The following is a 25,509-nucleotide window of genomic DNA, read 5'->3' on the forward strand; positions in this document are numbered from 1 at the left end:
TCCAGTCAACCAAGCCATTTTTAGCGCCTGAGTCTGACTTGCTCTGACCAACAGAGCTATCCTCAGCACCTGGGGTCATGCTCAAACCAATCGAGCCACTGGCTGAGGGGAGGGAAGAGGGAGAGAAGGAGGAGAGGGAGACTGGGAGAAGTGGATGGTTGCTTCTCCTGTGTACCCTGACTGGGAATTGGACCCAGGATGTCTATATGCCGGGATGACGCTCTATCCACCCAGGCAACTGGCCAAGGCCCCTTATTATTTTCAGAAAGGTTAGGCAGCTTGCCAAGTTTATATGGGAAACAAACAACAATGTTGCATTTGAGTGAAAATAGTTAGCATTCATTTCTTTACTCATGTTCTTATTGCACATTCGCTAAGTGCACCACAGTACTTTCAAAATATGTGTGTGTAAATAAAACAATGCTTCAGAAGCGAATAAAATCACATTTTTAAAGTAGTGAAAGAAAATAAATGTCAACCTAGAATTCCCAGCAAAAATATCATTCAAAAGTGAAGACGGAACAAAACACATTCAGAAGGAGAAACAGATAAATTCACAATCTGATTGGTATTTTTTTATCCCCCTCTTTTTATAACTGATAGAATAGCTGACAAAAAAAATCACTAAGGATGCAGAAAATCTGAACACAATTACTACATTTGGTCAAAATAGTATGTGTGGAACAGTGCACACAGCAATTAGAACTGACATTGTTTTCAAGGGCACACAGAACATTAGGCAAGACTGACCATATGTTGAGCCACCAAAGAAATCCCAGCAAATGCCAAGGGACTGACATGCTTCAAAGTATGTTCTCTGTCCACAGTGGAAAAAGGAACCGAGAGAAAACCTAGTCCCTGGGCATTTAAAATTACAATGAAGAAATCTCAACAGGAATTAATATTCTGAACTGAATCATAATGAAGATATGACATCAAAATTATGGCTTGTAGCTAAAGCCGTACTCAAAGGGAGCTTTATAACCTTAAATGCGAGTATTAGAAAGCAAGACTGAAAACCAGTGATTTCAAGAAACTACAAAAGAACAGCAAACCAAACCTAAAGAGGTTGTTTTTATTTTTGAAGGAAATAACGAAGAGTATAAATTAATAAAGTATTCATTTGAGCCTTAGAAAATTACAGATATTCAACCATTTTGATCTATAAAAATAGCAGTTTTATATGATTTAGTCCAATAGTAAACTAGTAATAGTAAGCAAAGCCAAAAGTTGTTTTTTTTAAAAAAAAAGATGAATAATGATTAATGATGATTAATGTTTCATGAATGATCACAAAGAGGGAAAAAACATCTACCAATATCAACATTGGAAAACATCGGACGATATCTGTACAGTCTTAGAGTAGGCAGAAATTTATTGAAAAGCTCACAAATACTGGGAACTAAAAACTAAAATGGAAACAATGTTTAATTGGGCTACATAAAGATTAAGAATTTCTCTTTATTAAGCTATATGACAAATTTTCCCTGGCCAGTTGGCTCAGTGGTAGAGCGTTGGCCCAGTGTGTGGATGTCCCAGGTTAGATTCCTGATCAGGGCACACAGGAGAAGCAACCATCTGCTTCTCCACCTCTCCCCCTCCCCCTTCTCTCTCTCTCTTTCTCTTCTCCTCCCACAGCCATGGCTTGATTTGAGCGCATTGGCCCCGGATGCTGAGGATGGCTCCATGGAGCCTCTGCCTCGGGCGCTGGAGATGGCTCAGTTGTGAGCATGGCCCCAGATGGGCAGAGCCTCAGTGCCAGATGGGGGTTGCCAGGTGGGTCACAGTCAGGGTGCATGTGGGAGTCTGTCTCCCTGCCTCCCCTCCTCTCACTTGGTAAAGAAGAAAAAAATATATACGATGAAGAGAATGAAAAGGAAGACAAACTAGGGAAGACATTAGCAATGCATGTATTCATAGAAAAGAAATAACGATCTCGTGAGTGTGAATAAGGACAGTTACTTTGGAAACTGCCCCAGCTGAGCGTGGGCATGTGCCCCGTCTCCCTCCACCAGCTGCCCTGCTGTACCTTTCTCATCTGGTCTGCCGTTAGGCCCCTGGATTTGGTTATCATGTGGTCTATGAGGTGGAGCCAAGGAGTCCGGGGGCTTCCGACTGACCCAGAACTATTTTTATTATCATTCTTCTCTGGCACATCAGTGACTCATTTGCTATAAATCAGGTCTTTTCCCCGTTTGTTTCTTTTTATTTTAATCAAGTGTGAATTCATTCTTTCTCACATGACAAGACATTCTGGGTGTCTGCGGCCCCTGGCACTCACACGGCTGGTTGGGCTGTGCCAGGGCTGCCGTCAGCGGGCATTTGTTTTCAGACATGGAGCCTCAGAGTCCTAAGGGGACGTTGCCGGAGGACCTGGCTGTACAAGCGTATCATCTCAAGAGTTCTCAGGGACAGCCATGTACAGTCCCTGTCCCTACTCGTTGTCTCGGCGTTCTCAGAAGACAGCCTTTCATTTTTCAGACTTGTCTCCGAGTTCTAAGGAAATGTCAAGATATATTCATTTTTCATGTTTTTTGTCTTGGGGTTGCAGGGTCATTGCTACAACTCTGTATCGTGTCCGTGTTCAGGAAATCCTGAGGGAAGTCCTTTGGCTTCTAGAAAATGACTTTCTAGTGTTATAACAGGAGACTGTGCAACTCCTGCTGTTTTGGTTTGTTGTTTTTCACATTATAAAAACTTTTGTTTTCTGAGATGAGTCAGGTCAGATAAGCCCTGGGCTGCTCACTGCGTGGGGCTAACTATACTCTCCCATAGATTTTTTTTTATAGATATTTTTCTTCAAATGAATGAAGTTTCTCTCTATTCCTAGTTTAAGGGGAGTTTTTCTTCTTCTTCTTTTAAATACAAGTGGCGATACAGTTTTCTCAAGTGTGTTTTCTGCATCTGTCAGAGGGACGTATGATTCTTCCTGGTTCTGATTCTGTTGTTCTGAATGGTTACAATGGTGGCCAAGCCACCCTTACAGTTCTGGAATAAACCCCAGGTGGGGGGATGTATTATCCCGAGACTATATTGTTGTAAACTGCTTAGGATTTATTGGGGTTTTTTTGCATCTATGCTCACACAAAAAAATTGTCTATAATTTTGCTTTTTGTTATGTCCTCATCAGACTTTGATACTGAGGTTATGCCAAATTCATAATGGGGAAATATTTCCCATCTCCTGAATAATAAATTGAAGCGTTGTTTCTTTCTTTAAGTGTTTGGAAGAATGTGGTCAGACTGTCCTGCTGTCTCTGCTCCGCTTTGCCACCTTGAGCTCCCGCCGCCATCCGTGCTCCCCAGAGTCCCGTGGTCTCTCCTCCCTCCTTCTGTGAGAGGCTTGCACTCCAGAGGGGAATATAGATGCTATCGGAGAGCTGTAGAAAGGGGTGTACACTTACACATGGAATTAGACTGTGCAAGAAGGGAATATATAAGAAAAGGAGTGGGCTAGACTGGAGGATTAGGACTGGCTTATCTGATAAGGTTTGAGGCCTGGATAAGTTGGAGGCAGACAGGAGGCGGGGGGAGGAAGAGGAGTCCAGATGGACAAATAGAATGGTCTGTGCAAAGACCCTGAGGCGAGAGAGAGAGTATAATTAGTATCAGGAATTCAAAGAAAGAGCACAGAAAACGAGGTGAGCAAGGGTCTGGTAGAACACAATGAGGATTTGGTCTTCATACTAAAATAAGAGTGATATTTGAGCAGGAGTGACATCACATTGCATTAGGAAAGTAAGACCCTGTCCACAGGATGGATGGGGGCTGTTTAAATGCCAGGAGACTAATCGGCAGCAACCGTAACCGTCCTGGTCTAAGAAGATGGGCTGGCGTGGTGGCAGTGAAGATGGAGAGTTGGGTAGATTCTAGAACGACCTGGGAAAGAATATTGACAGGACTTGTGACGATTTCAATATGGGGGAGGGAGGTAGAGGGGGGGTGCCAAGGATAACTCTGGGATTTTGGCCCCCGTGGGTAGACGGTGGTACATTGTCTGAGGCATGGACTCAGTCAGACACCTGATTGGCTGGTTTGAAAGGAATCAGTTAGTGTGGGGCGGGTCAAATACACCACATCACCGAGACATTGAGTGACCAGGTCAGCATGGCCCAAGGATGTTGGTGCAGGTCGGAGTGAGGTCCGAGCCAGTCAGCAGGGAACTAGCCCTCCAGCTGAGGTGTGGATTTGCCCAGAGGACTTTTCAAGTTTCTGCAGTTTTTCCTTGGCTTTCCTTTCCATGTCTCTCTGACCTTTTCTCTGGAGAATTCACTTGAAGGTTTCTGTCTGCCCCTCTCTCACTGTCACTTTGCTTCCTTTGATGGAGGACTCTGCTCCCCACACGTGCACGGACGCCTCGCTGTGTCCCCACGGGCGCCAACCGCGGGGAAACAGCGAAAGGAACGGCAGTTGCACATCATTTGAAAATTGCTGGCATGTGGGAAATAGGTCGCTATTTTGGGTGAGGACATGTTTGCAGACAGAGCAAAGGACGTGAGCTGTTGCCCAGGTGCCTGCGTTTAAATCTGCAGGCGTGGGCTCCAGCCCCGACCCCTCCGAGGAAGAGCATGTCGGTCGATTGATCCTGGCTTCCAGTGGGTATCAGACAAAGCTGGGAGAAGTGGGGGGAGAGAGAGGAGAAGAAGGTTTGAAGTGAGGGCTTGTTTCCAAACATGGATAGAAGCACCGGAGAATCATTTCTGTGACAAGTCAGTCAGATGCACCAGAATGAGTAGAACCCGCCGCTCTCTCTAAATGAAATTCACTAGATAGTATTCATTCAGACCGGAAACTCAGAACTCAATTGGGAGATGGCTGGGTCCTGGGTCCAGGATTTCACAGCACGGAAGGGAGTCTCAATGCCTCGGCTGGCGAACGTTCTAAAAGATCAGCCTATCTTGCTTAGGTCCAGTATCTTATTATTATTGTTTAGATTTTATTTACTTCTCTTTAGAGAGAGAGGAGAGAGAGAGAGAGAGAGAGAAGAGGGAAGAGCAGGAAGCATCAACTCCCATACGTACCTTGACCAGGCAAGCCCAGGGCTTCGAACCTACGACCTCAGCGTTCCAGGTCGACGCTTTATCCACTGCGCCACTACAGGTCAGGCAGGTCCAATATCTTAGCAATTAAAAAGATCGGTGCTCAGCGAGCCTTTTCTGCATTGCTTAACAATTAAGGTTATAAAAAAAAAAAAAAAAAGACCGAGGCAGAGAGCAAAGGGTGTTGCACACACGAAGGTGGTTTCTTTGTCAAGCTCATCACATTGACCTCCCCCCTGGGAAGTCAGATTGTGACGACTGACCGCGTGAGTCCTGTGCTGTGGGCACGAGGGCAGGAGTCTCGCTCCGGGCCCCGCTGTCACGGTAGAGGTCAGCCTTTCAAAGAGTGTGATCCTCGTGACGTTTTGTCTCCTCTTAGGAGCGACTGGGTGACCTCCTATAAGGTCATGGTCAGCAATGACAGCCATTCCTGGGTCACTGTGCAGAATGGATCTGAAGACATGGTGAGTCTCTTCTTCCCTCTGCCCTTGGTACCCGGCTGTGCCAGGCTTTGCCCAGACGGGCAACGTGTGCCCACTCAGCGTTTGCACCTGCATGTTTGCCGATTTCATGTTAACCAACCAACCACAGTGTCTGATGGACAACGACCCCCCTAACCCGCCTTCCCATGCCCGGAAGTACAGCGCCAAGTGGCCTACATTTAGGGTTCATATAAATTTCAGCGCTGCCAGGGTGCAGTCCCTTCCACAGTTCGCAGGTCAGCCTGGAGGTCGCGTGGACCCTGGGTGCCCCGGGCCCCTCACCGCTATCCAGTGATGATAGTTCCCAGACTTGCTTTCCTGACCCTGATCTTTCCTCTCCAAGACTGGCTCCAGCTCGGCCGGTTCTGACCATGTCACCGTCTTCCTCAGGTTCTCCAGGGCTTGTTCCTGACGTGCTGTCCCGTGTCTTGCACAGTGTGACTGTAGCCTCCGTTTCCAGCCTCCTGTTTTTATTCTTATCCCCGGGGCACACACTCCCTTTGTGTTCCAGAGAAAGCCTGTGGGTCCACTTCCTCCACCTCCGCCCCGGGCCCCTCGGGTCATTGCTAGAGCTTTTCTCCAGAAGCCCTGCCATTCCCTACAGACCGAAATACTGTGCCTACCAGGCCGGTTCGCCTGGCATCTCATCCCTGAAGCTTTGCCTGGTCCTTTCCTTCTGGAAACCCCAAGCTCTGTGGCTGTCCCTTTGCTGCGTCACCGATTGGTTTCAGCTGTGACATCTAAGTATTACCCTCCCTCCTGCACGCAAGGCAAGGGCTTCCAGAGGGCAGGACCGAGGCCTCACTTGGTTCTCTCTTCCCCTCGGCACCCAGCACGCATGTGGTGTCCGCCAGGGAGACCCTGTGGATTGAGTGAATCGCTGATCCGTTGGTCCCGTCATAATCGGGCTCTACGAGACTCCCCCTTCCCCCTTGTCTGCAAATAGATATTTGAAGGAAACAGTGAAAAGGAGATCCCCGTCCTCAATGAGCTGCCCGTGCCCATGGTGGCCCGCTACATTCGCATTAACCCGCAGTCCTGGTTCGACAACGGGAGCATCTGTCTGCGGATGGAGATCCTTGGCTGCCCGCTGCCAGGTGAGTTCATCTTCCGCGCCCCTGCCGGCGCCTGGCCGCGGCGGATCAAGATAAACCAAGCGAGCTTTCTCTCCTGTGAAGAGAAACGCACCTCTATTGCAAAATATTTAGAAAGGATGGGTAAGCAAAATGAAAATAAATAAAGAGCTCAGAAACAGCACGAGCATTTGGGGGCCTCAAAGTAACATGCCTACTGTGTGTGTGGTTTGCCTTCTGGAATGTTAAGAGGATGCCCATTTAAAGGTTGAAAATTCACTCTATGCTACTACCCACATGCAAGCAATGACGCATTAAAATGTCCTTGAGTGTTCTTGCAACTCTGGGTGCAGGAGGTGGTAGCAGTTCACTGTAAACTTGACCGTGTACATAGTGTCCCTCTGAGTAGCTTTCCTCGGATGCCTGCGGGTTTGAGTCAAAGTTTGCTCCTTTAGGACGGTGGTCGGCAAACCCATGAGTCAACAGAGCCAGATATCAACAGTACAACGATTGAAGTTGCTTTTGAGAGCCAAATTTTTTAAACTTAAACTATATAGGGAGGTACATTGTTATTAACTTGATTAGGGTACTCCTAAGCTGGTCTTTGCTAAATACTCAAGGGGCCAAAGAGCCGCATGTGGCTCGCGAGCCGCAGTTTGCCGACCGAGGCTTTAGGTTGTGTGCCCTTTGGCCTTATGTTCACGTGATGGTGTCTGACTGACCTCAGTGTGGCAGCAAGAAGGGGGCTTGAGTTCACATGTGCCACCTGGGTCCCAAACAGGCTGATCTGGTCCGGCTCTTGGCTGGCTGTGTCAGTGCTTTTGAGTTTGTACCGATAAGGGGCCCAGAGGCGGCAAGCTCTTCGTCCTCGCCGAACATCTCCGGGAAACCGACCCCCAGAATGTCCTGAAGGCCCTTCCTCAGGACTCGGAGGAACTGGCACATTCCTGGCCGCCGGCAATCAGGCCGCAGGGAACAGAGACCACACCATTGGGTTCTCTTGCCTGCACTTTCTACTCAGTCAGGCTTTCCTGTTCTTGGGTCTGGGCGACCAGGCATGGCTCCCCCTGCGTGTCCCGGGCTCTCCAGCGCCGCCGGGGGATGGGCGCCACCAGCCCGGATGTCCACAGGTGCCGCCACACCCACCCCACCATCTCCACAGCCATCCTGTTCCCCGCCACGCACGTCCTCTGCTGCATTTTCAAAGCCAATTTAATGTCACTTATCACTTGTCTCTCATATCCCATAATATCCCTGGTCCTGCTTTGCCAGCGATGCATTTTTAGAACACAGTCTCCGTCTTGGTGAGAAAGATGGGTCTGTCTAGCCACCTACTTACCCGCGCAGCAGGCCGATCCTTTGTTATATATTTGGACTTGTTAATTGCAAAACTTTCTTCATGTCATTGAAACTATTAGATACCATCTGTCTTGTGGATGCCTGTATCCTGGCCCACGGACAGAGTCTCGGGTTTTTGAATCTGCCTTTGAGAGTTGGAGTTCAGTGATCCTCAGTGTTTTGACTCCACCGAGACGCCTTTGTTTCTACATCGTGAGGCGTCACTGTGCACATTGTAGGGTGATGGCGTCCCCTGTGTTCTGGGGAGCATGATGGCCGATGCACAGGGAGTGTGCGTCCGCAAGGCCGGCCCAGGAGGACGAGGAAGGTCTCGCTTCATTTGGACACTGGGCCTCCTGTCATGGCCGGTTCGTGCTGGAATTGCCGTTCCGGGCCCCGCCTGCTGACCTCCAGGGTCTGCTGGGCCTTTCCAAGCGCACGGCGTGCACGGGCCCGGGAGTGGGCCGGGGTCGGCGAGGCCCTCTTTGCGCTAGGCCGGGGGGGCTTGGCCGCCTCCTCCCTCAGCATAGCCGGTGTCGCCTTGCTTCAAAGAGCAGGGTCTTGGTTTCCCTCTGCAGGCGGGAGTTCGCCCGCTGTTGCGAGAGGGCGAAGGGCAGCCCGTGAGAGTCTCATGGAATCAATCTTCCCCTGTGAAGTCATCATTGGTGTGTGTGTGTGTGTATGTGTGTGTGTGTGAGTGTGAGTGTGTGTGAAGTTAGGTCCCGGAGGCAATGTGAGCCTCAGAAAGATAGAGTGACGGTGTGAAATCTGGGTAGGTTTCAAGTGTGGACCCAGAATGGTTTTATATTCCAGCCCCTGAATGTTGAAGACCATTTTTCTTCTAGAAGCTGCTTAGCAGTCTGCCCAGAGGGTAAGCTGGCCTTTCTGCATGCTGCCTGGCGGGGGTCACACCCAGGGCCCAGGTAGCACAGGCCTCCTGCCATGTCCACAGGTCTTGGCGCTTGCTGCCCTGACGCTGGGACGATTCATTGGTACAAGTTAATGGGGTCAAAGGCAGGATTGACCCAACCACCTTAGCCGCTCAAACCTAGGGTGACCTTGTGGTATAGTATGGCCCAGGTTCTGTTTTTGAGAAAGGAAGGGAGAGACGGGGGCGGGGAGGGGAGGAGGAGGTGGAGATGAGAAGCATCCACTCATCGTTGCTTCACTTTAGTTGTTTATTGACTGCTTCTCATAAATGCCTTGACTGGGGAGCTCCATCCAAGTCAGCGACCTAGGGCTTCAAGCAAGTGACCTTTGGACTCAAGCCAGTGACCTTTGGGCTTCTAGCCAATGATTTTGGGATCACATCGATGGTCCTGTGCTCAAGCTAACGACTCCACACTCAGGCTGGCCACCTTGGGGTTTCAAACCAGGGTCCTCAGCTTCCCGGGCTGACTCTCAATCTACTGCACCACCATTGGTCAGACAGTAGTCACAGAATTTCAGTCTTGAAAGAGAAGAACGTATTAGAGGTCTGTTTCAAACAATGCAAATGTATCTAATGCTACACAACTGGAGTCTTGAAAAATGGCTGGGATGATCAAGTTTATGTCATGGGTTTTACCATCATTACATATATTTTAAATGAAAAAAAATTTGTTAATATTTTTAAAAAGTAAAAGTTGTCCAAATTTAAGTGGACTTGCCTATTTTGGACTAAAGATCTGCATGTATTAGAAACTAGGGAGAGCTTCTTTTTTTTTTTTCTTGTATTTTTCTGAAGCTAGAAACGGGGAGAGACAGTCAGACAGACTCCCGCATGCGCCCGACCGGGATCCACCCAGCACGCCCACCAGGGGGCGATGCTCTGCCCACCAGGGGCCGATGCTCTGCCCCTCCGGGGGGTCGCTCTGCTGTGACCAGAGCCACTCTAGCGCCTGGGGCAGAGGCCAAGGAGCCATCCCCAGCACCCGGGCCATCTTTGCTCCAATGGAGCTTCGGCTGCGGGAGGGGAAGAGAGAGACAGAGAGGAAGGGGAGGGGGAGGGGTGGAGAAGCAGATGGGCACTTCTCCTGTGTGCCCTGGCCGGGAATCGAACCCGGGACTCCTGCACGCCAGGCCAACGCTCTACCACTGAGCCAACCGGCCAGGAGGGAGAGCTTCTTAAGATGCATTTTTAATACTGAAAGATTCAGGTTAAGACAGACAGGGCTGGCTTCAAGGTCACAGCTTTGGTGGTCGACAGGTATTTTCCTGCCGCGAACACAGCGCCCCGGGAGCCTGCACAGAACTTCCTCACATGGTGGGAGAACTGTGCCTGGGTCCCGGGGGACAGGGATGTGTGGGCCCCGTGCTGCTCAGCAGCGACTATTGTGAATGTGCGACTTTGACTTCTCTGGCTGAAGTTGTCCCTCCTTCCACATCCTGTTCCCAGCTGCCAGGTCTGAGCGACTGTCCCTGCTCTGCGAAGGGCCGAGATGGCCGCAGTTCTCGGGCTGGACTCAGAGGGCCTTGCAGTGCATCCTGCGGAGGCCTTGGGGGAGGGGCCCCCTCCCTCAAACCTGAGGAGCTGCCGCAGGGCGGGGCCCACACCTTCCTTCTGGCTGGGCCAGGGCCACAAGAAATACTGTCTCTCCTTTCTCCTAAAACATACACCCTCCCACTCATAAGTCACTGAGAAACAATATTTTAATTGTAAGACTACCAGCTCCCTTGCTGAACTGCACTAATATCTCCGCCAGGCCTGCCCCCCCAACCCCCACATCAGTAAGTCTAAGTTGGGAGAAAGAGGGGTCATTGCATCTGCAAAGACTTTTTAAATACATCTGTTTGCTCTGCTGACTTCCACGTTTCTTTACAAAGTCAGGCCACAGTTTGGACACCCTCCTGTCACATGGGATTAGTCATCTGAGCCCAGGCCTGGGCTGTGGAAAAGACAGGAATCAGGGCGATGGCACCAAGTCGCTCCTTGTCACCCTTGCTCAGCCTCCTGTTGCCGAGGGTGGTGTTTCGGGCATTGTCTTTTGCTGAGAACAGCAGAGCTCACTGGGGTGGTTGTGCATCAGCTGCTGCCTCTCCCACAGCGCTGGCTCCCGGGCCTCCTCTGCTCAGAAGGAGAGAGAGGGTCACGTCCCCTTCCAGGGGAAGCGTGGTAAGCGTCCAGGCAGGAGCTCTGGCTTACACCAGACCTGGGCTTCCGGTCCACTTCAAACCCTCGGCAGTGTGGTCACGGGCGCGTACAGAGAGGCTCAATGCTGTGGTTCCCTCATCCGGCCCTGCAAACTCGGGGCTGAGGCCTTCAGCATCGAGACCAGCCTTTCTCTAAATGGCCCAGTGAAGAAGGTCCTGAGTGCCCGGCCCCCCTGTATTTCTGGGGGTACCTAGCTGCTTGCCTACACTGGCCGGGTCGTCGCCTTCTACCTCCTGCCTCCCTCACCGTCTCCCAGTGCTGCTCCTGGGCACCTCCCGCCGCCCCTGCCAGTTAACCTAGGTTTGAGAACGGCAGTCTCCACTGGTGCCGATTTGCATGAGGGATCACTGCTGAAGGGTTGGGGACAAGAAGGGGCCTTCCTGCGTGCAGTCTAGAAGAACCCCACGGACCTGACTGTCAACACTGTCCCTGAGGACCCTGGTCACCCCAGCAAAGATGGGGCCACCGCCATGTTGCCGAGACCTCTCTTTCCTGTGCCGACCTTTTCCTCTGCTTCCCATTTCCCGTCTGGCTGGGTCTTCTCCTGACTGCCTGGCTCTCGGGCTTCTGGGTCGGGGGCAGGCGAGTAGGATTGAACCATATGTTTGTTTGTTAGGTAAAGACCTTCCTTTTCCTCCCTCGTCTCACCCTGCCTTTCAGAGCCACGAGCTCCAGGTGAAGGACTCTGTCGCTCCCCAAGAACGCACAGAGGCTGCCCTTGTCCTTATTTGCCGCGTTTCAGCAGCTCTTCCTTTCCTGCAGGCCTTGTGAAGACTAAATACAGTCAGTGAGTAGAGGGCCCACGTGTCGTAAGTGCAGAACAACGTGTTATTTTCCCTGCTTTCCTTCCTTCCTTCTTTTCCTGGCCTGGGTTTGGCCATCTGGTTCTATGGCTGACCTATTTCTAAGGTCTCCTGACCCCGGGAATGGTGGGTAGAAGAGACCGAAGTGTGGATGTGATTAGTTAAGATGAGATCATACCAGATTAGGGTGGACCCTACATCTGATGATGGATGTCTGTAGGAAGAGAAGACAGACACACAGGGAAGCCATGTGATGACAGGGCACAAGCCAAGGATTGCTGGCAGCCACCAGATGCTGGGAGAAGCCAAGGAAGGGTCCTCCTGCTGACCCCTTGATTTTAGACTTCCAGCCTTCATCCCTGTGGGAGAATTAGTTTCTGTTGTTTCAAGCAGCCTAGGTTGTAACTTTGTTATGGCAGCCCTAGGAAGCCAGGACACTAACTGACCCAAAGATAACATAATGTTCCCTAATCATTCTCAGTCTGAGCATGTGGTTTTCACTTCCCACCCCCTCCACCCTAGTCTCCGTTTTCCATTCTGCCATGGTGATAGGGTAAAAGCATTGCAGCGGAAAGGGGCCCCTTCTCAGAGGTCTCCTAGGCGCTAGAGAGTGTTACCGTTTTCTTAACTAACCTTTTCTGAATGACTTGATTGGAATATGCATCCATGCATCCATGAACCCATCCATGCATCCATGAACCAATCCATCCATCCATCCATGCTTCCATGTATCCATCCATTCATCCATGCTTCCATGTATCCATCCATCCATCCATCCATCCATCCATCCATCCATCCATGTATCCATCCATCCATCCATCCATGCATCCATCCATGCATCCATCATGCATGCACCCATCTCTCCATCCATTCATCTCTCATTCATCCATTCACATATCAAACACTTAAGGGAACACCTGTTCTGAGGCAAGTCCCAAGGATTGAGAGAAAGGATGGACACAGGAGCTGAGCTGCCCCACAGCTCTCACAGTAAGGGAGGCATGTCCATATCTTCTTTCCCCAGCAAATCCAGCTTAATTCAAGGGGCCCCGCTGTACTGGCTGCAGCCTGTGCTCCCTGCAGCTTGCCCATACCAAGTGTAAATAAAGGTGTGATTTCTCTTCTTACTCTGACTGCCCGATGTTGATTACTTTGAGAAACTGTAAAAAAACAGCCACACTCTCAACAGCTGTCCTTCCTGACAGCTCTTCCTGTCGGTCAGGCTGCAAACTGGCCCTGGGACTGTCTGGAGAGGCAGTGTCAGCCAGGAAAGCAGGGAATTTCCTACGGGCCACCCCCTGGAGGAGCCGCGCGGTGGGGTACAGGAACCGGGGTCCTAAGGAAATAAGCACGAGTGATGTGCCGCGCTCTCTCCGGAGCCACGTGGAGCTGTGGGCTGTATGCTTTCACTGGCCTTAATGACCTGGGACAAAAACAGGCTCTGCCCGGGGGTCCCATCTCCACCTGGTTCCTCTTGGAATGCGCTGTTATAAGAACAGTCCGATGGGGTCTGGACAAACGTGAATTCTTTTCATCAGCTTTTCTGTAGAAGGCTTGGTGCTCAGTTTGCACGTGGTACCAAGTCATCTGTGCTCAGGGGTCTGTGCCGGGGGTGCCGGGGCTCAGGGAGGTCACAGGTCATCATGGTGGCATTTCCTCAGTGAGAGGCTGGCCTCGTGGCGGGTGGAGAAAGGTGTGCTGTGGCTCTGCATTCCTGACGTCCTCCTTAGTCCTCAGAGAGCACTCTGAAGCCAGAGATTGTTGTTTTTAAAAAAACTGTGGTAAAACCCATATAAGGTACAATCAACCATTTTAAAGTCTGTACAGTTAGTGGTACTTAATGTCGTCACGAGGTTGTGCAAGCACCAGCTCTGTCTGGTTTCAGAACTTTGTCATCGACCCATAACTCCCCCCCTCCCGGACCCACCGAGGAAGGAGGTCTTGATGGCATGTGCCATCCCGTGGTTGCCTCTAATCCGCTCCTCCTGATGGAGTGGCCTGCTCGAGATAGAGCACATCAAAGGAATCGAGACTCCAGGGATCCCTGATTGCAGGTGAACCTGTTTCCAACAAAGAAAGCCTTTCCCCTCCATGCTGAGCGCCCCCTCCTTTTAAGCAAGATCCCAGCCCCAAATGCGGCGCAGAGCAAAGCAGGAGTCCGGGAATCCTGATACTCCCTTTGGGTTTCCATTAATGGGGCTTGGTTTGGGATTTTACTGTTCTCAAAAAAGAAAAAAAAAAGAGACCCTATGCCCTGAGCTGGTGCTTGATTTGGGGTGGGGAGAGCAGGTGTCCCAGGAGGGAGGGGCTGGGATGTTCAGGCAGGCGCCGTTAACCCAGGGCTCTTGTAACAAATGTCATAACAAAGCGCCAGACGCTGGGTGGCCAGAGAGTTACTGTCTCACAGTCTGGAGCAGGGGTCCCCAAACTTTTTACACAGGGGGCCAGTTCACTGTCCCTCAGACCGTTGGAGGGCCGGACTATAAAAAAACTATGAACAAATCCCTATGCACACTGCACATATCTTATTTTAAAGTAAAAATACAAAACGGGAACAAATACAATATTTAAAATAAAGAACAAGTAAATTTAAATCAACAAACTGACCAGTATTCCAATGGGAACTATGCTTCTCTCACTGACCACCAGTGAAAGAGGTGCCCCTTCCGGAAGTGCGGCGGGGGCCGGATAAATGGCTTCAGGGGGCCACATGCAGCCCGCGGGCCATAGTTTGGGGACCCCTGGTCTGGAGGCTGGAAGTCCTCGATCCAGGTGTCTGTGAGGTGGCTCCTTCTGAGGCTGGGAGGGGCCACCTGTCCCAGACCTCTCCCCCGGTGTCTGATGGCTGCTGTTTGTCCTTGGCGCTCCTTGTAGACATAGTGTCCCTGTCTCCGCCTTTCTCTGCACATAGCCTTTCCTCTCTGGGCATCCAGGTTTCCTCTTTTTATAGACACCGGTCATATTCAGTTAGGGCCCACCCTGATGACCTCATCTTAACGTGATCCTTCCTTAAAGACCCTCTCTCCAAATTAGGTGACATCCTGAGGGTCCTGAAGGTTAAGACTCCACCGCCTCTTTCGGCAGGACACAGTTCACCCCGAAACAGGCATCGGCAGGCACGTTTGAGCGCCTGGAGTTTGACCCCATCGCTAAAGTGTTCCGGCAGAAACTCGCTGGTTTTCGGTACTCGTGATGAATAAAACCAACTCCTGGGAAGGAAGCAGGAGATGGATTCTGCAGAGCCCAGTCTGTGAGGACAAAGGCCTTGCAGGTTTAATCTGTCAGAAATCTGTTGCAAATGTCCGAAGTCCTACTCGGATTAGCTTAAGGGTTGGGGGGCGGGGGTCAGGGGGAGGCTGGGATGGAGGGGAAATTTTGGCTCATATAAATGAAAGTTCCAGGGGCAGATCTGACTCTGGCTTCAGGCAAAAATAGGGCTAGTGTCTCAGGGCCTTGTTGGTACAGTCAGGGTTCCCTCCTTCACCACCTCACAGACAGGGAGGCAGCTCTGGAAAAGCCCTCTCATTGGCCCAGCGTAGGTCCTGGGGTCCCGGGATCCTCTCGGACCCAATGACTGTGGTCCCAGGCTGAGGTGTTTTAATTGGCTGGACCTGGGTCACATGTCCATATCTGTGAGTGTTGGGCAAGGCTGTCCCCTCCGAACCATCCAGGGTAGGTGCCCCACAGGAGCAGGGGAGTCTTTTGCCCACGGAGAGAAGAAGGGGACGGCAGGTTTGGCTGACGAGTCAGCTCTATCTGTAGGTTCCGGGCCCAGGAGGCCTGGGCTCTAGTCTCATCTCTTCACCTACAGTGTTGGACTCTGAACAGGTTCCCAATAAAACTTGATCCAACCAAAATAAACGGACAAGTCAAGAAGAATTTTTCCAAAAAGTGGGAGGCAGGAAAGTTGTGACAGATACTTGTGGTGGCTTTGAGAGCATTCTGACACTTGTCCTTAGGCAAACTGATTAGTCTGAAGGCTGGACAGCTCGTGGCCAAGCGTGGAGCTCTTAAAGGCAGGCTTCTGGGATTTTCTTCTGTCCCTTCTAAGAACCTTGGAGGACTAACGTGTTCCGATACAAAGGGGGCTTTAAAGACTTTTGGAAAGAGGCCCCTGGGACTTGGGGTTGAATAGCTCTTAGAACACAGCATGTCTGTAAGTTAAGTGTAAATTAATGTGAAAAATGTGCTGTACCTTTGCTTTGAACACAGGGGTTTGGAAATCAAAGGCAAGGCGGCTTGCCTGCAGGGGGCGGGAGGGGTAGTCAGCTAGCACTCCCAGAAGGAAAGTCTTGAAAAGTGACGGGGTGTGTGTGTGGGGGGGGGGGGGAGGGGGGGCAGTGCTTTTGGCTAAGAGTGAATTGCTGTTGCTTTCTTTCCTGGACAGAATGCCAGTGGGCCCTCCCCCGCGACTTCCCTGTAACAGCAGTCATTTGTTTCTAATCGTCTTACTGGCAAACCTTTGGTGAATGTGAAAACCCGTCTTTGCATCGTTGGGGTCTGTGTGCGATTTTTCAGCTCAATGCACGCGGCCTCCATTCCAAGGGTGGAGCCAGTCTTGGAGAGAAGGCCGGCCGTTGTGACCCGTGGCTGTGGGGACACAGACGCGTGGCCGGCTCAGCACACTGCAGAGATGTGTACGAGGTAGTGGGCGGGTACCTTGTTCCTCTGGCAGCGTGCTCAGTGTGTTGACACGGTGCTTCTCAAACTTCCAAGCCCACAGAGTCCCCTGGTTTTTTTTTTTTTTAATGTGGATTCTGATTCAGTAGGTCTGGGCTGGGTCTGACAAGCGGCCCCAGGCTGGTCTGTGGACCACATTTGGTGGCACAAATCAGGACTCATTCTGCTTCTGGGACCACTGGGAGATCACCCGCCACTGTCCCGTGCCTCCAGAGTCACCCTTTCAGCCACTTGTATGAAAGCAACACCTGCTGGGGGTCCAGCCTTGCTTACACGCTCCCCGGGCTGGTACACTGACCTGTCAAAGCACCGTGTGCTCTCTGGTTGGAGGAGATGTGAGCGGGCCGGGATTTCTGGCGGTGTCCTCCAGATGGGGATGTCACCGCGCTGGCTGAGGGTCTGTGAGCCACGCCACGTTTCGTTAGGTCAGAGGAAAGACCTCAGGGCTCACTGAGTGGCCCCTTCTTACCCTTCTCACTGCTCCCATCTTCTCCTTTACTCCAAGTGTGTTTTATCTTTGTAAGTATATAGACAATGCATGCTTATATAATTGCAAGCATGAAGATAGAAAAAGTCAACATATATGGAGGGGAATCAAGTCAAGAGCCGATGTGTCCCCTGGGGACCCCGGAATCCCAGTCCCCAGAGGTGACCACTGTCAATACTTCTTGATTATGCCTGCCGGGGTGCTTCAGACTCAACAACAGAACCCCAGCACCCACTGGCTGAACGGGTCAAGGGACTCTTCATCTGGCACGGTTAGAAGTCCTGTGGAAACGAGGCCTCCATGGTTGGTCCACTCCTGATGTCATTGGGCTTCTCTCTGTCCTGTACCCTGGAGAGACCCTCACTCACTCTTCCTCTTCCTCTGGGACATTCAAGTCCTTTCCTTCAGTATGGAGCAGTAAGAGTGGCCAGAGGATGCTATGCTCTGATTGGCTTAGACCAGTCACACTGGACCCCAGAAGCTGGGGATGTGAGGTCTGTTTCTGAGACGTGGAGAAAGGAGAGTCCCAAAGGACACAGGCTTCTGTTAGGAAGGATAACAGTGGACTGAATTCTGGGTAAGCGATTAACAGTGTCCACCACACTTGCAAAAATTTCCATATATGCAGGCAAGTGGGGCATTCACTCATTCACTGACTGGTTCATTCATGCGTCATTCATTCAGTGCTGACAGTTTGCCAGACACACAAATTATTCCAACGACCAGCACTAAACCAGTGAGAGAGGTGCCCGTATGTTTCTGTTTATGGGTGAAGAAGCCAAGGCAAAAGCTCTTCAGTGATGTGTCCAGGGTCACACAGCAGAGAAGAAGCAGAAATGTGAGCCCAGATGGGAGCATCCTGGCTCCAGGCCCATGTTCTCCATCACTGGGTAATTCTCACTTGTAAGAAGCTTCTAGAAAGCGGTTTCTCTCACCTCAGTGGAACTGTTAGAAGCTGGAGATTGGGTTGTGTCCCCACCATGAGTCAGGCACCCAACAGAGCCACCACAAGTAATAGAATGTTAATGAACTCGAAACCGTACTTCTCTCCCCAGATCCAAATAACTATTATCACCGACGGAACGAGATGACCACCACTGACGACCTGGACTTTAAGCACCACAACTATAAGGAAATGCGCCAGGTAAGACCCGGATTTGTTAAAGGGCCAGAGGCCAAGTGCCCGCAGGTGGTAGGTTTTTATTTCCAGAAACTAGGAGGGTGTGCCCGGGATAGACTCTGAATGACCCTTTCGGTTTGCCAAAGCTGCGCTAAGCGCTTGCTGTTTCAAGGTTGAGAAGGTGAGAGCACATCACTGGGGCTCCCGTGACCAGAGACAGGCTTCCTCGCAGCAGATGGTTGAAATCGAGTCCAAACCCGGGCTTGTCTGATTTACTGCTCGAGTCCTTAAGAACCTCCGTGTGTTTGAGCAATTCACCTATGTAAACATGTTGGTCATATGCAGAGTCAACGAAGAAAGAAGATCTAACCTAACCCTCATCACAGTACTGACAGGAAGCCCTCACCAAGGACCTGCATTAATTTACCTATGTTACTGTATTGTGTGCTCAGTCCACCCCCCACCCCCCAGGAGGGCAAGGACTTGTCATCCTTATCTTACTGATGGGGAAACTGAGTCACTGAGAATCCATAGCCCTACCCTTTCTTATTCAGATTCTCTAATTCTCCATCTCGGTTGCCTATTAGAATCGACTTCGGCAGTTGGAAAGACACCCCTGCTCGAACCCCGCCTTGGGCCAGTTGAAGCAGGATCATTAGCAGAAGGGCCCCGGGGAATCTAAATCTTCTAAAGCTCCCCTTATGATTCTAATGTACGGCCAGGCTCCAGAACTACTGGCGGACACCCTGATAGCTCCAAGGTAGTCCCAGGTGACCCCCTCCCCCCAACTTAATCACAGAAACTGAGAAATCCTGAGCTATTGATGGCATTTTTCTACTGGGTATGGAAGGGAGAAAGGGCCCCTCATTGTGTGGGACAGGCTGAAAGGACAGTCCTGATGCGGCATGCTTAGCTTCCGGAATCCTGCTCGGGGTCTGTCCCCAGCCGGGAAGTGTGAGGAGATGCTGGCAAATGAGAGATCCTTGAGTGTAAAGATCTGTTTGCAGAGAGGGAACAAACAGGGCCGTGCCCTGAAGAATATACTTACCGGATAAAGACTCATCGGGGCCAAACTCACAAGGCTCACAGCAAGGGCTCCTGGGTGCTGAGATGGGGAACCGGCTGCCCAAGTACAAGTTCAGGGATGTGCCTGAGGTCGGAGCAATTAGGCTGAGCCCCGAGGGCTCTCTGCCTCCTCGGAGGGAATCAACAAACCTGGTCTGTCTCCCTGTCACTGAACTGGAGACACTCACACACTGAGCTCCCAGACACCTGTCAGCGCAGACTGGGAGGTGGGGCGTGCTGCAGAAATTGTCTCGCTGTCTTGCTCTCCCGAAATCACGGTAATGTGTTTGGACTTGAGGTCCGTGAATCATCCTGCTGCTCCCCATTCCGGGCTGTTTCTGTGGCTCTGCTTCCTGTTCCAGTTTACGGAGCACTTGGGCGTTAACTCGGCTTGGCTCACCGAGCATCTCGGGACATCATCTCGAGTCCAGGAATTAGACAAATATCAACTCAGCCGGTGCAATTAATGTCAGAAGCAATACATCTAAACGCATCTCAAAACGAGCCCACTGCAGGGAGAGTCCTGGGCGCTAGCTGGTCTCTAGATAGTCGTCCCACAGGCAGCACGGGGTGGTGCTCGCATGAGAAGAGGCGGGGCTGTGCTTCATCACCATTTTTAGTAGATGTCAGAGCTGGGAGAAACACGGGTGTGGTCCGTGCCGCCCTGCGGTGACGTGGGTCACCCGTCCCGAGGTTCCAGGGCCCACAGCATTCCCTGCAGGGCATCGGTTCGTCCTGCAGCATGGTCAAGCAGGAAATGATTTGCCACTTGGATCCCTGGCTCCGGGGATGAGGAAGCAGCCAGCATTTTTTTTGCAGCTTCCCATATGGAGCCTGCTGGGTTACTGTAGAAATCGGTCTACTTCGGGGAGGGGGCAGGGAAGCAGTGTTAGTTTATCCTAGTATTGAAAGAGACATTCACAATCAACAAACAATAAAATAAAATAAAAAGAGAGAGAGAGAGAGAAACAGCAGAGAAAAGGAAAAGAGAAGAGAAAAATGGATAGAAAAACTTGTCTTGGAACGGGAAAATCTCGAGTGTGTGTGTGACTCCTGTGTGCTGGGGACATTTCCAGAGCAGGGACTTGTGAGGCACTGTCCCCACGGGGGGAGCCCCGGTGGTTGGATGGGGAAGGGAGGTGGAGACGAGAATGGTGCACAAACACAGATGTCACGAGGCAGGGAGTTGATTGTTCCCAGAGCGCTGAGGGCCTTCACAGCTCAGGGCACGGTTTATAAGAGCTTTCGTCACGTGTTTGTCCCATGTGCACATTGCCTTTCCCATGATTGGGTCCACGAAGACAGGCTGTCATTGTATCGTAAATTCATAACGTGTAGTAGATTACCATGAACATTTGGGGTCATCCCAGGGGAGACACTTGGGAGCAGGAGGAACAAGAGACCAGCCTGGTTGGCCATGGTTGGGGCTGTGGTTGAAATGGAGCCGCTGCCCTCCGAGGCCTGGCCTGGCTTGGGCAGGCGGCGTCGGACACGGGGCTCAGAGCACTGAGGGCAGCCTGAGCAGAGGTGTGGCGGTGGGGACAGATGGCACGTTTCTGAGCAGTTAGCTGTCTGTTGTGGGGAAGCTGGCTGGGGTGCTGGGAGACGCTTTTGTACTGAATCTGAGCATCACAGGAAGTTGCCCTGTGAGCGGAGTTCAGAGACGTCAACCTGGCATTTGTACGGGGAGCAGACTGGCGGGCGCTGCCAAGCCCCCAGGTCGGGGCCCTCCCCCAGAGGAGGGGGAGCTGGGGAGAGGCACTGCTGAGGGGGACTGGCCGGGCTTGGTCAGTTGCTGGAGTGAGTTCGGGAGTACGAGGGGTCTGGCATGCTTCCCAGGGGGCCGGTTCCAGCCGCAGAGGGAGGAAGGGGTGGTCTGGAGGGGGAGGCCAACAGTGTGACCTGGGGTTGCGCGTGGCGCTGTCAGGTGCCAAGTGCGCAGGCAGCCCGGCGGGTAGGTGCGGAGCGAGGCGACAGAGCAGTCCACGGAAGCACGGCCGGAAGGCGCCCAGCTCGTGGTGTGGACTCCAGGGCAGCTGAGGATGGCGGACGCTCCACGCTCAGCCTGGCCCTGGGGTGGGTGACGGAGGCCGGAAGCCAGGGCAGGGCAGCAGGCCCGCAGAGCCAGACAAGCCCACTCCTCACCCGTGGGGGCCTCTTCCTGGGCTCCCCTCCCTCCCCGTCCCTCGGGAATTCCTTCCCCATTCCATCCAAACCAGCGCCTGTCTCTCAGACACATGAGCAAAGATGGTGGGCGAGGACTTTTTCACTTCTTTCCTTTTTAACATGTTTAACTCATTAGATAAACAGTATTCTATCAGCAACAGCAGGTGCAAACCAGAAGCCTAAAAGTTAATAATCATCCGGGAACTCCCTCACCTCGGAAGTCAGCGGTTTTCTCTCCCCCCATTTCTACCCAGGGTTTGAATTTCTGTGCCCCTGAGATTCACACGGTTTTGTGCAGAGGGTGATTGGAGCGTGCCCTGCTGGTCTCCGTGAATCCCGGCTCCTTAGCCGTTGTCCATGCTGTCTTCATAGTAATTGTAACTCTGCAGAACGTTCTGGACATGAGTGGACGCCTCACGGCTTCCTCCGCTGCCTCCCTGCTCGGCAACGTGTGGGTGGTCATCGCCCGACTTCCCGCGAGTCCTGAGAAGGCAGGAAACATGCCACAGCAACTGTCATCGGCACCTCATTGCGCCCATCCCCGGGAACGAATTCCTTCCGATACAGCACCGACACGGAATTCCGGGGAAGGGGCTACTGCCCTGTTTCCTTCAGGAGAGGCGGAAGCAGCAGAGCCTGTTGAATTCAGTGGGTGTGCGGATGGCAACGTTCATTCCTGTCCCGGCGGTGAGGAGAGGAAGTCTCGATGGGGCTAAGGGTTTTATTGGCCCAGGTTCTCTCTAAAGCAGTGTTTCTCACCCTTGTTTCGTTAGTGCTGTCCCAAGAGGGCTTTGTAGACAATTTCATTATCCTCCCCCTCCATGATTTTGTTGGGTAAGGTTGAGCTTTGGAGGATCACAAAGCATTGTTAATAGCTAAGACATTCAGCCCCAAAGAGCCAGTGTTTGCCTTCTTGGAGATGACATCACCCCTGTTAAGAATGCATGGTCCAAAGCATCGGTTTTCCACCAGCAAGTGCCTGAGAATCTTTAAAACATGCAGTGCCTGACTATTTCGTCAGGGGCACTGACCTCTTTCCCTTAGATTGCCAAATAAAATAAGTGACAACAGCCAACACAACAATAACCACCCAGTGTGAATAAATAAAAATTGTACCTATTTGCGTGTGTGTGAGTGTCAGATCCACATGTATTTTTTGACGTGCCACAAAATTTCAGCAGCTCATGTGTGCTGTGAGGTGGCTAAGGTTGAAAACTGCTGCTCTTAGGCCATGAAGAAATTCTGGTTCTTCCTCTCAAGACCCAAACATTTACCACTAAGACCCGAACTCCCAAAAACGTCTCTTGACTATTTTCGGGACTGAGCAGGCGGACACCGCCCAGGTCTCTGACGGTGCTGGTGGCCACCAGAGAAACCAGAAGGCCACTGTGCAGGGAGGATTGTAAAGGACCCTCACAGAACAGATTCTCCAAACGCCAGTGATCTCAATTCTCCTGCGTGGGAAAGAGGCTTGTAATAATAGCAATAACGCACTCTATGAGCGCAGCACAAAGCAGGAGGTGTGGCTGGTGTGCAGACATGGCGGCAGCGGGTAGGACACAGAGAAGAGACTGATGATCGTGGCCGAGAGCATCCCAGACGGCGAGGCGACCCATGGTTAAGAGTGCATCCAAGGGAGGGTGGCATTTGTCTCTTTCGATGTCCACGTCATGATCTCTGACACAGGTGGCACATTTCTCCAGCAGCTCATTGGAAGGGGAGGGGAGGGGTAGGCATTCGATGGCAGCCCCGCTCTGTGCTGAGTGTTCGCGTTCATTGCCTCGTTAAGGACGAGCGGAGTGGCTCTGGGTCTGCAGAACTCATTATTGACCTCAATGGAAGACAGGGGATCACTAGCTGATCAGGATTTGCTGAGGCCGATGCTGGTAGCTGAGAACGACTGTGCAGCCATCAGGGACTAGTAGGCAGGGCACCCGGTCACACGGTGAGTGTTCTGGGGCCATCTTTGAGAACGGTCACAGTGTGCCATAGAGAAAAGAAAAAAGATGATGCTTTTCCTTGCTTTGCTATCTGTTTACAGACAGGTAAGAGCCCCAGAGTCCAAAGTCTAAACTGGCCCTGGCTCCACTTGGTACCAGCGGGAGTACCCTGGGCACTCACCATGTCTCTTTTAGCCTCAGTCTCCATATCTGTAGAATGGGGACAATCACTTATCCTTATCTATGTCACCTAGTAGTGGTCATGACAGTGAGATTGCAGTAGAGAAACAGAACTTATTATTGCTGCGTTGGACAAATAGAACGCACTCTTACTACAGAGGTTAACGTTATTCTGACATTATTGCTGCGTCTCTTGTTAAGTTGTGGTGCATCTCGTATGTGGCTCCTTTTCCATCCTGCACTACGTACAGCTCACGGTGATGGGTATAGACGCTACATTTCCCTTGTGCGCTATTTCTCCTCCTGTGGGCTTCTGCTCTTGCCCTCTTGTGGACAAACGTCCTTTATACATTATGGTCAGCTCTGTCTTTCTCTCATCTGGATGTAGTAACACAAAGTGGGTTGTCACAGACCGAGACACATCTGCCCCCAGGAAAGAAATAGATCCTGGGTTCCTGATCATGGCTGCCCCTGTAACACCTCCGTAGGCATGTCGTTTACAAAGCCAGAGCTGCTAGAAAGCCCTTGGTTCCTTTAGAAATGCCGTCCAGGGAGGAGACAAAAGAAAACGGAAAGACACAATGAAAAGGTGGTAACCACAGCCAAGGGGTACTTGGAGAATAGGTCACCCCAAGGAGAACATTCCAGGCAGAGAGGGCAGAGCTGGTGTGTGGTGAGGGTGCAGGCAAATGGGGGCTGTGGGAGGGGTGCAGGTCTAGCTGTCTTCTGGGAGGCTCCGCCCCCCTGGCTCGTGCAGCCTCATTGCTTAGAAACCTGATCCATTCTGTTTTTCAGTTGATGAAGTTTGTGAATGAAATGTGCCCCAATATCACCAGAATTTACAACATTGGCAAGAGCCACCAGGGCCTGAAGCTGTATGCTGTGGAGATCTCTGACCACCCCGGGGAGCATGAAGTTGGTGAGGTCGCGCCTCTGGGATCCACATGTCCCTTTGTGTCCAATGAGACGGTCACTGCCTAAGGACGCTCACGGGACAGGGCAGGAGCCGTCCATGCACCAGCCTCACTCGGATTCTGCAAAGTTTGGTTCAGTGACCCTCTCGTCTTAGGATATGAGCCCTCAACTAATTTATGCCAGAAATACCCTCTTTTTCTCCAAATGGACCATTTTTTAATTCTGTTCTCCAGCTCTGAGCCCAGGCACTCTAAATCAGTGGTCCCCAACCTTTTTTTGGGCCACGGACCGGTTTAATGTCAGAAAATATTTTCACATACCAGCCTTTAGGGTGGGTGGATAAATGTATCACGTGACCGAGACAAGCGTCAAGAGTGAGTCTTAGACGGATGTAACAGAGGGAATCTGGTCATTTTTTAAAAATAAAACATCGTTCAGACTTAAATATAAATAAAACGGAAATAATGTAAGTTATTTACTCTTTCTCTGTGGACCGGTACCAAATGGCCCACGGACCGGTACCGGTCTGCGGCCTGGGGGTTGGGGACCATTGCTCTAAATAACCAAAGAAGAAAATGGTCAGAGATGGTTAGGACAGAGTTCTTTCCTGGATGAAAATTCTGGACTCCCGGGTCATTAATGGTTCCAAGTTAGAGGAGGTCCCTAATTTTTTTTTTTCAATATTTCAATCCTAATTCCCATTTGTCACCCCCGAGCCTGTGTCCACTCCAGGTCAGAGGGGCTTCTGTGGTTTTCCTTCTGGTGAATCTGCAAGCCCTTTAGAAATTCCCCTAATGCTTCAGTTTGGAGATTTGTCTGATGCATCCGACTTTAACATTTACCCGTATTTTGGAATTGCCTCTTAGGATTTTCTTTGTTAAAGGGCTTACTTATCTGCTGATAGAATCACATTTCCTCAGAAGCAGGGGCTTTGCAGTGGGAGAGGGAGGAGTGTTGTCTCTCTGTGCCCAGCCCCGACACGCCCCGGCCCCGACAAAGCTGAGCTTTGAAGAGGAGAGGTTCAAACACGGTCCCTTCTAAAACTGAGGCATTGCCGGCCTGCCCTACTGCTTGTGTTTACTCATCCTT

At 51.3% G+C, this 25,509-nt stretch overlaps 1 protein-coding gene across 2 annotated transcripts in view; it reads left to right on the plus strand.

The window, feature by feature from the left end:
* The window catches only part of CPXM2 (carboxypeptidase X, M14 family member 2), a 93,745-nt gene that overhangs the window by 52,905 nt on the left and 15,331 nt on the right, over positions 1-25,509 (plus strand). The window contains exons 5-8 of one of the 2 annotated variants that reach the window (XM_066355361.1): positions 5,418-5,502; positions 6,467-6,617; positions 18,090-18,178; positions 24,301-24,429. In XM_066355361.1, the coding sequence (XP_066211458.1) occupies positions 5,418-5,502; positions 6,467-6,617; positions 18,090-18,178; positions 24,301-24,429 (454 nt within the window). The remainder of the gene's footprint in view (positions 1-5,417; positions 5,503-6,466; positions 6,618-18,089; positions 18,179-24,300; positions 24,430-25,509) is intronic. The other variant, XM_066355360.1, reaches the window with a different exon arrangement.

Source organism: Saccopteryx leptura, chromosome 13, assembly GCF_036850995.1.
Source record: "Saccopteryx leptura isolate mSacLep1 chromosome 13, mSacLep1_pri_phased_curated, whole genome shotgun sequence".
Lineage (NCBI taxonomy): Eukaryota > Metazoa > Chordata > Mammalia > Chiroptera > Emballonuridae > Saccopteryx > Saccopteryx leptura.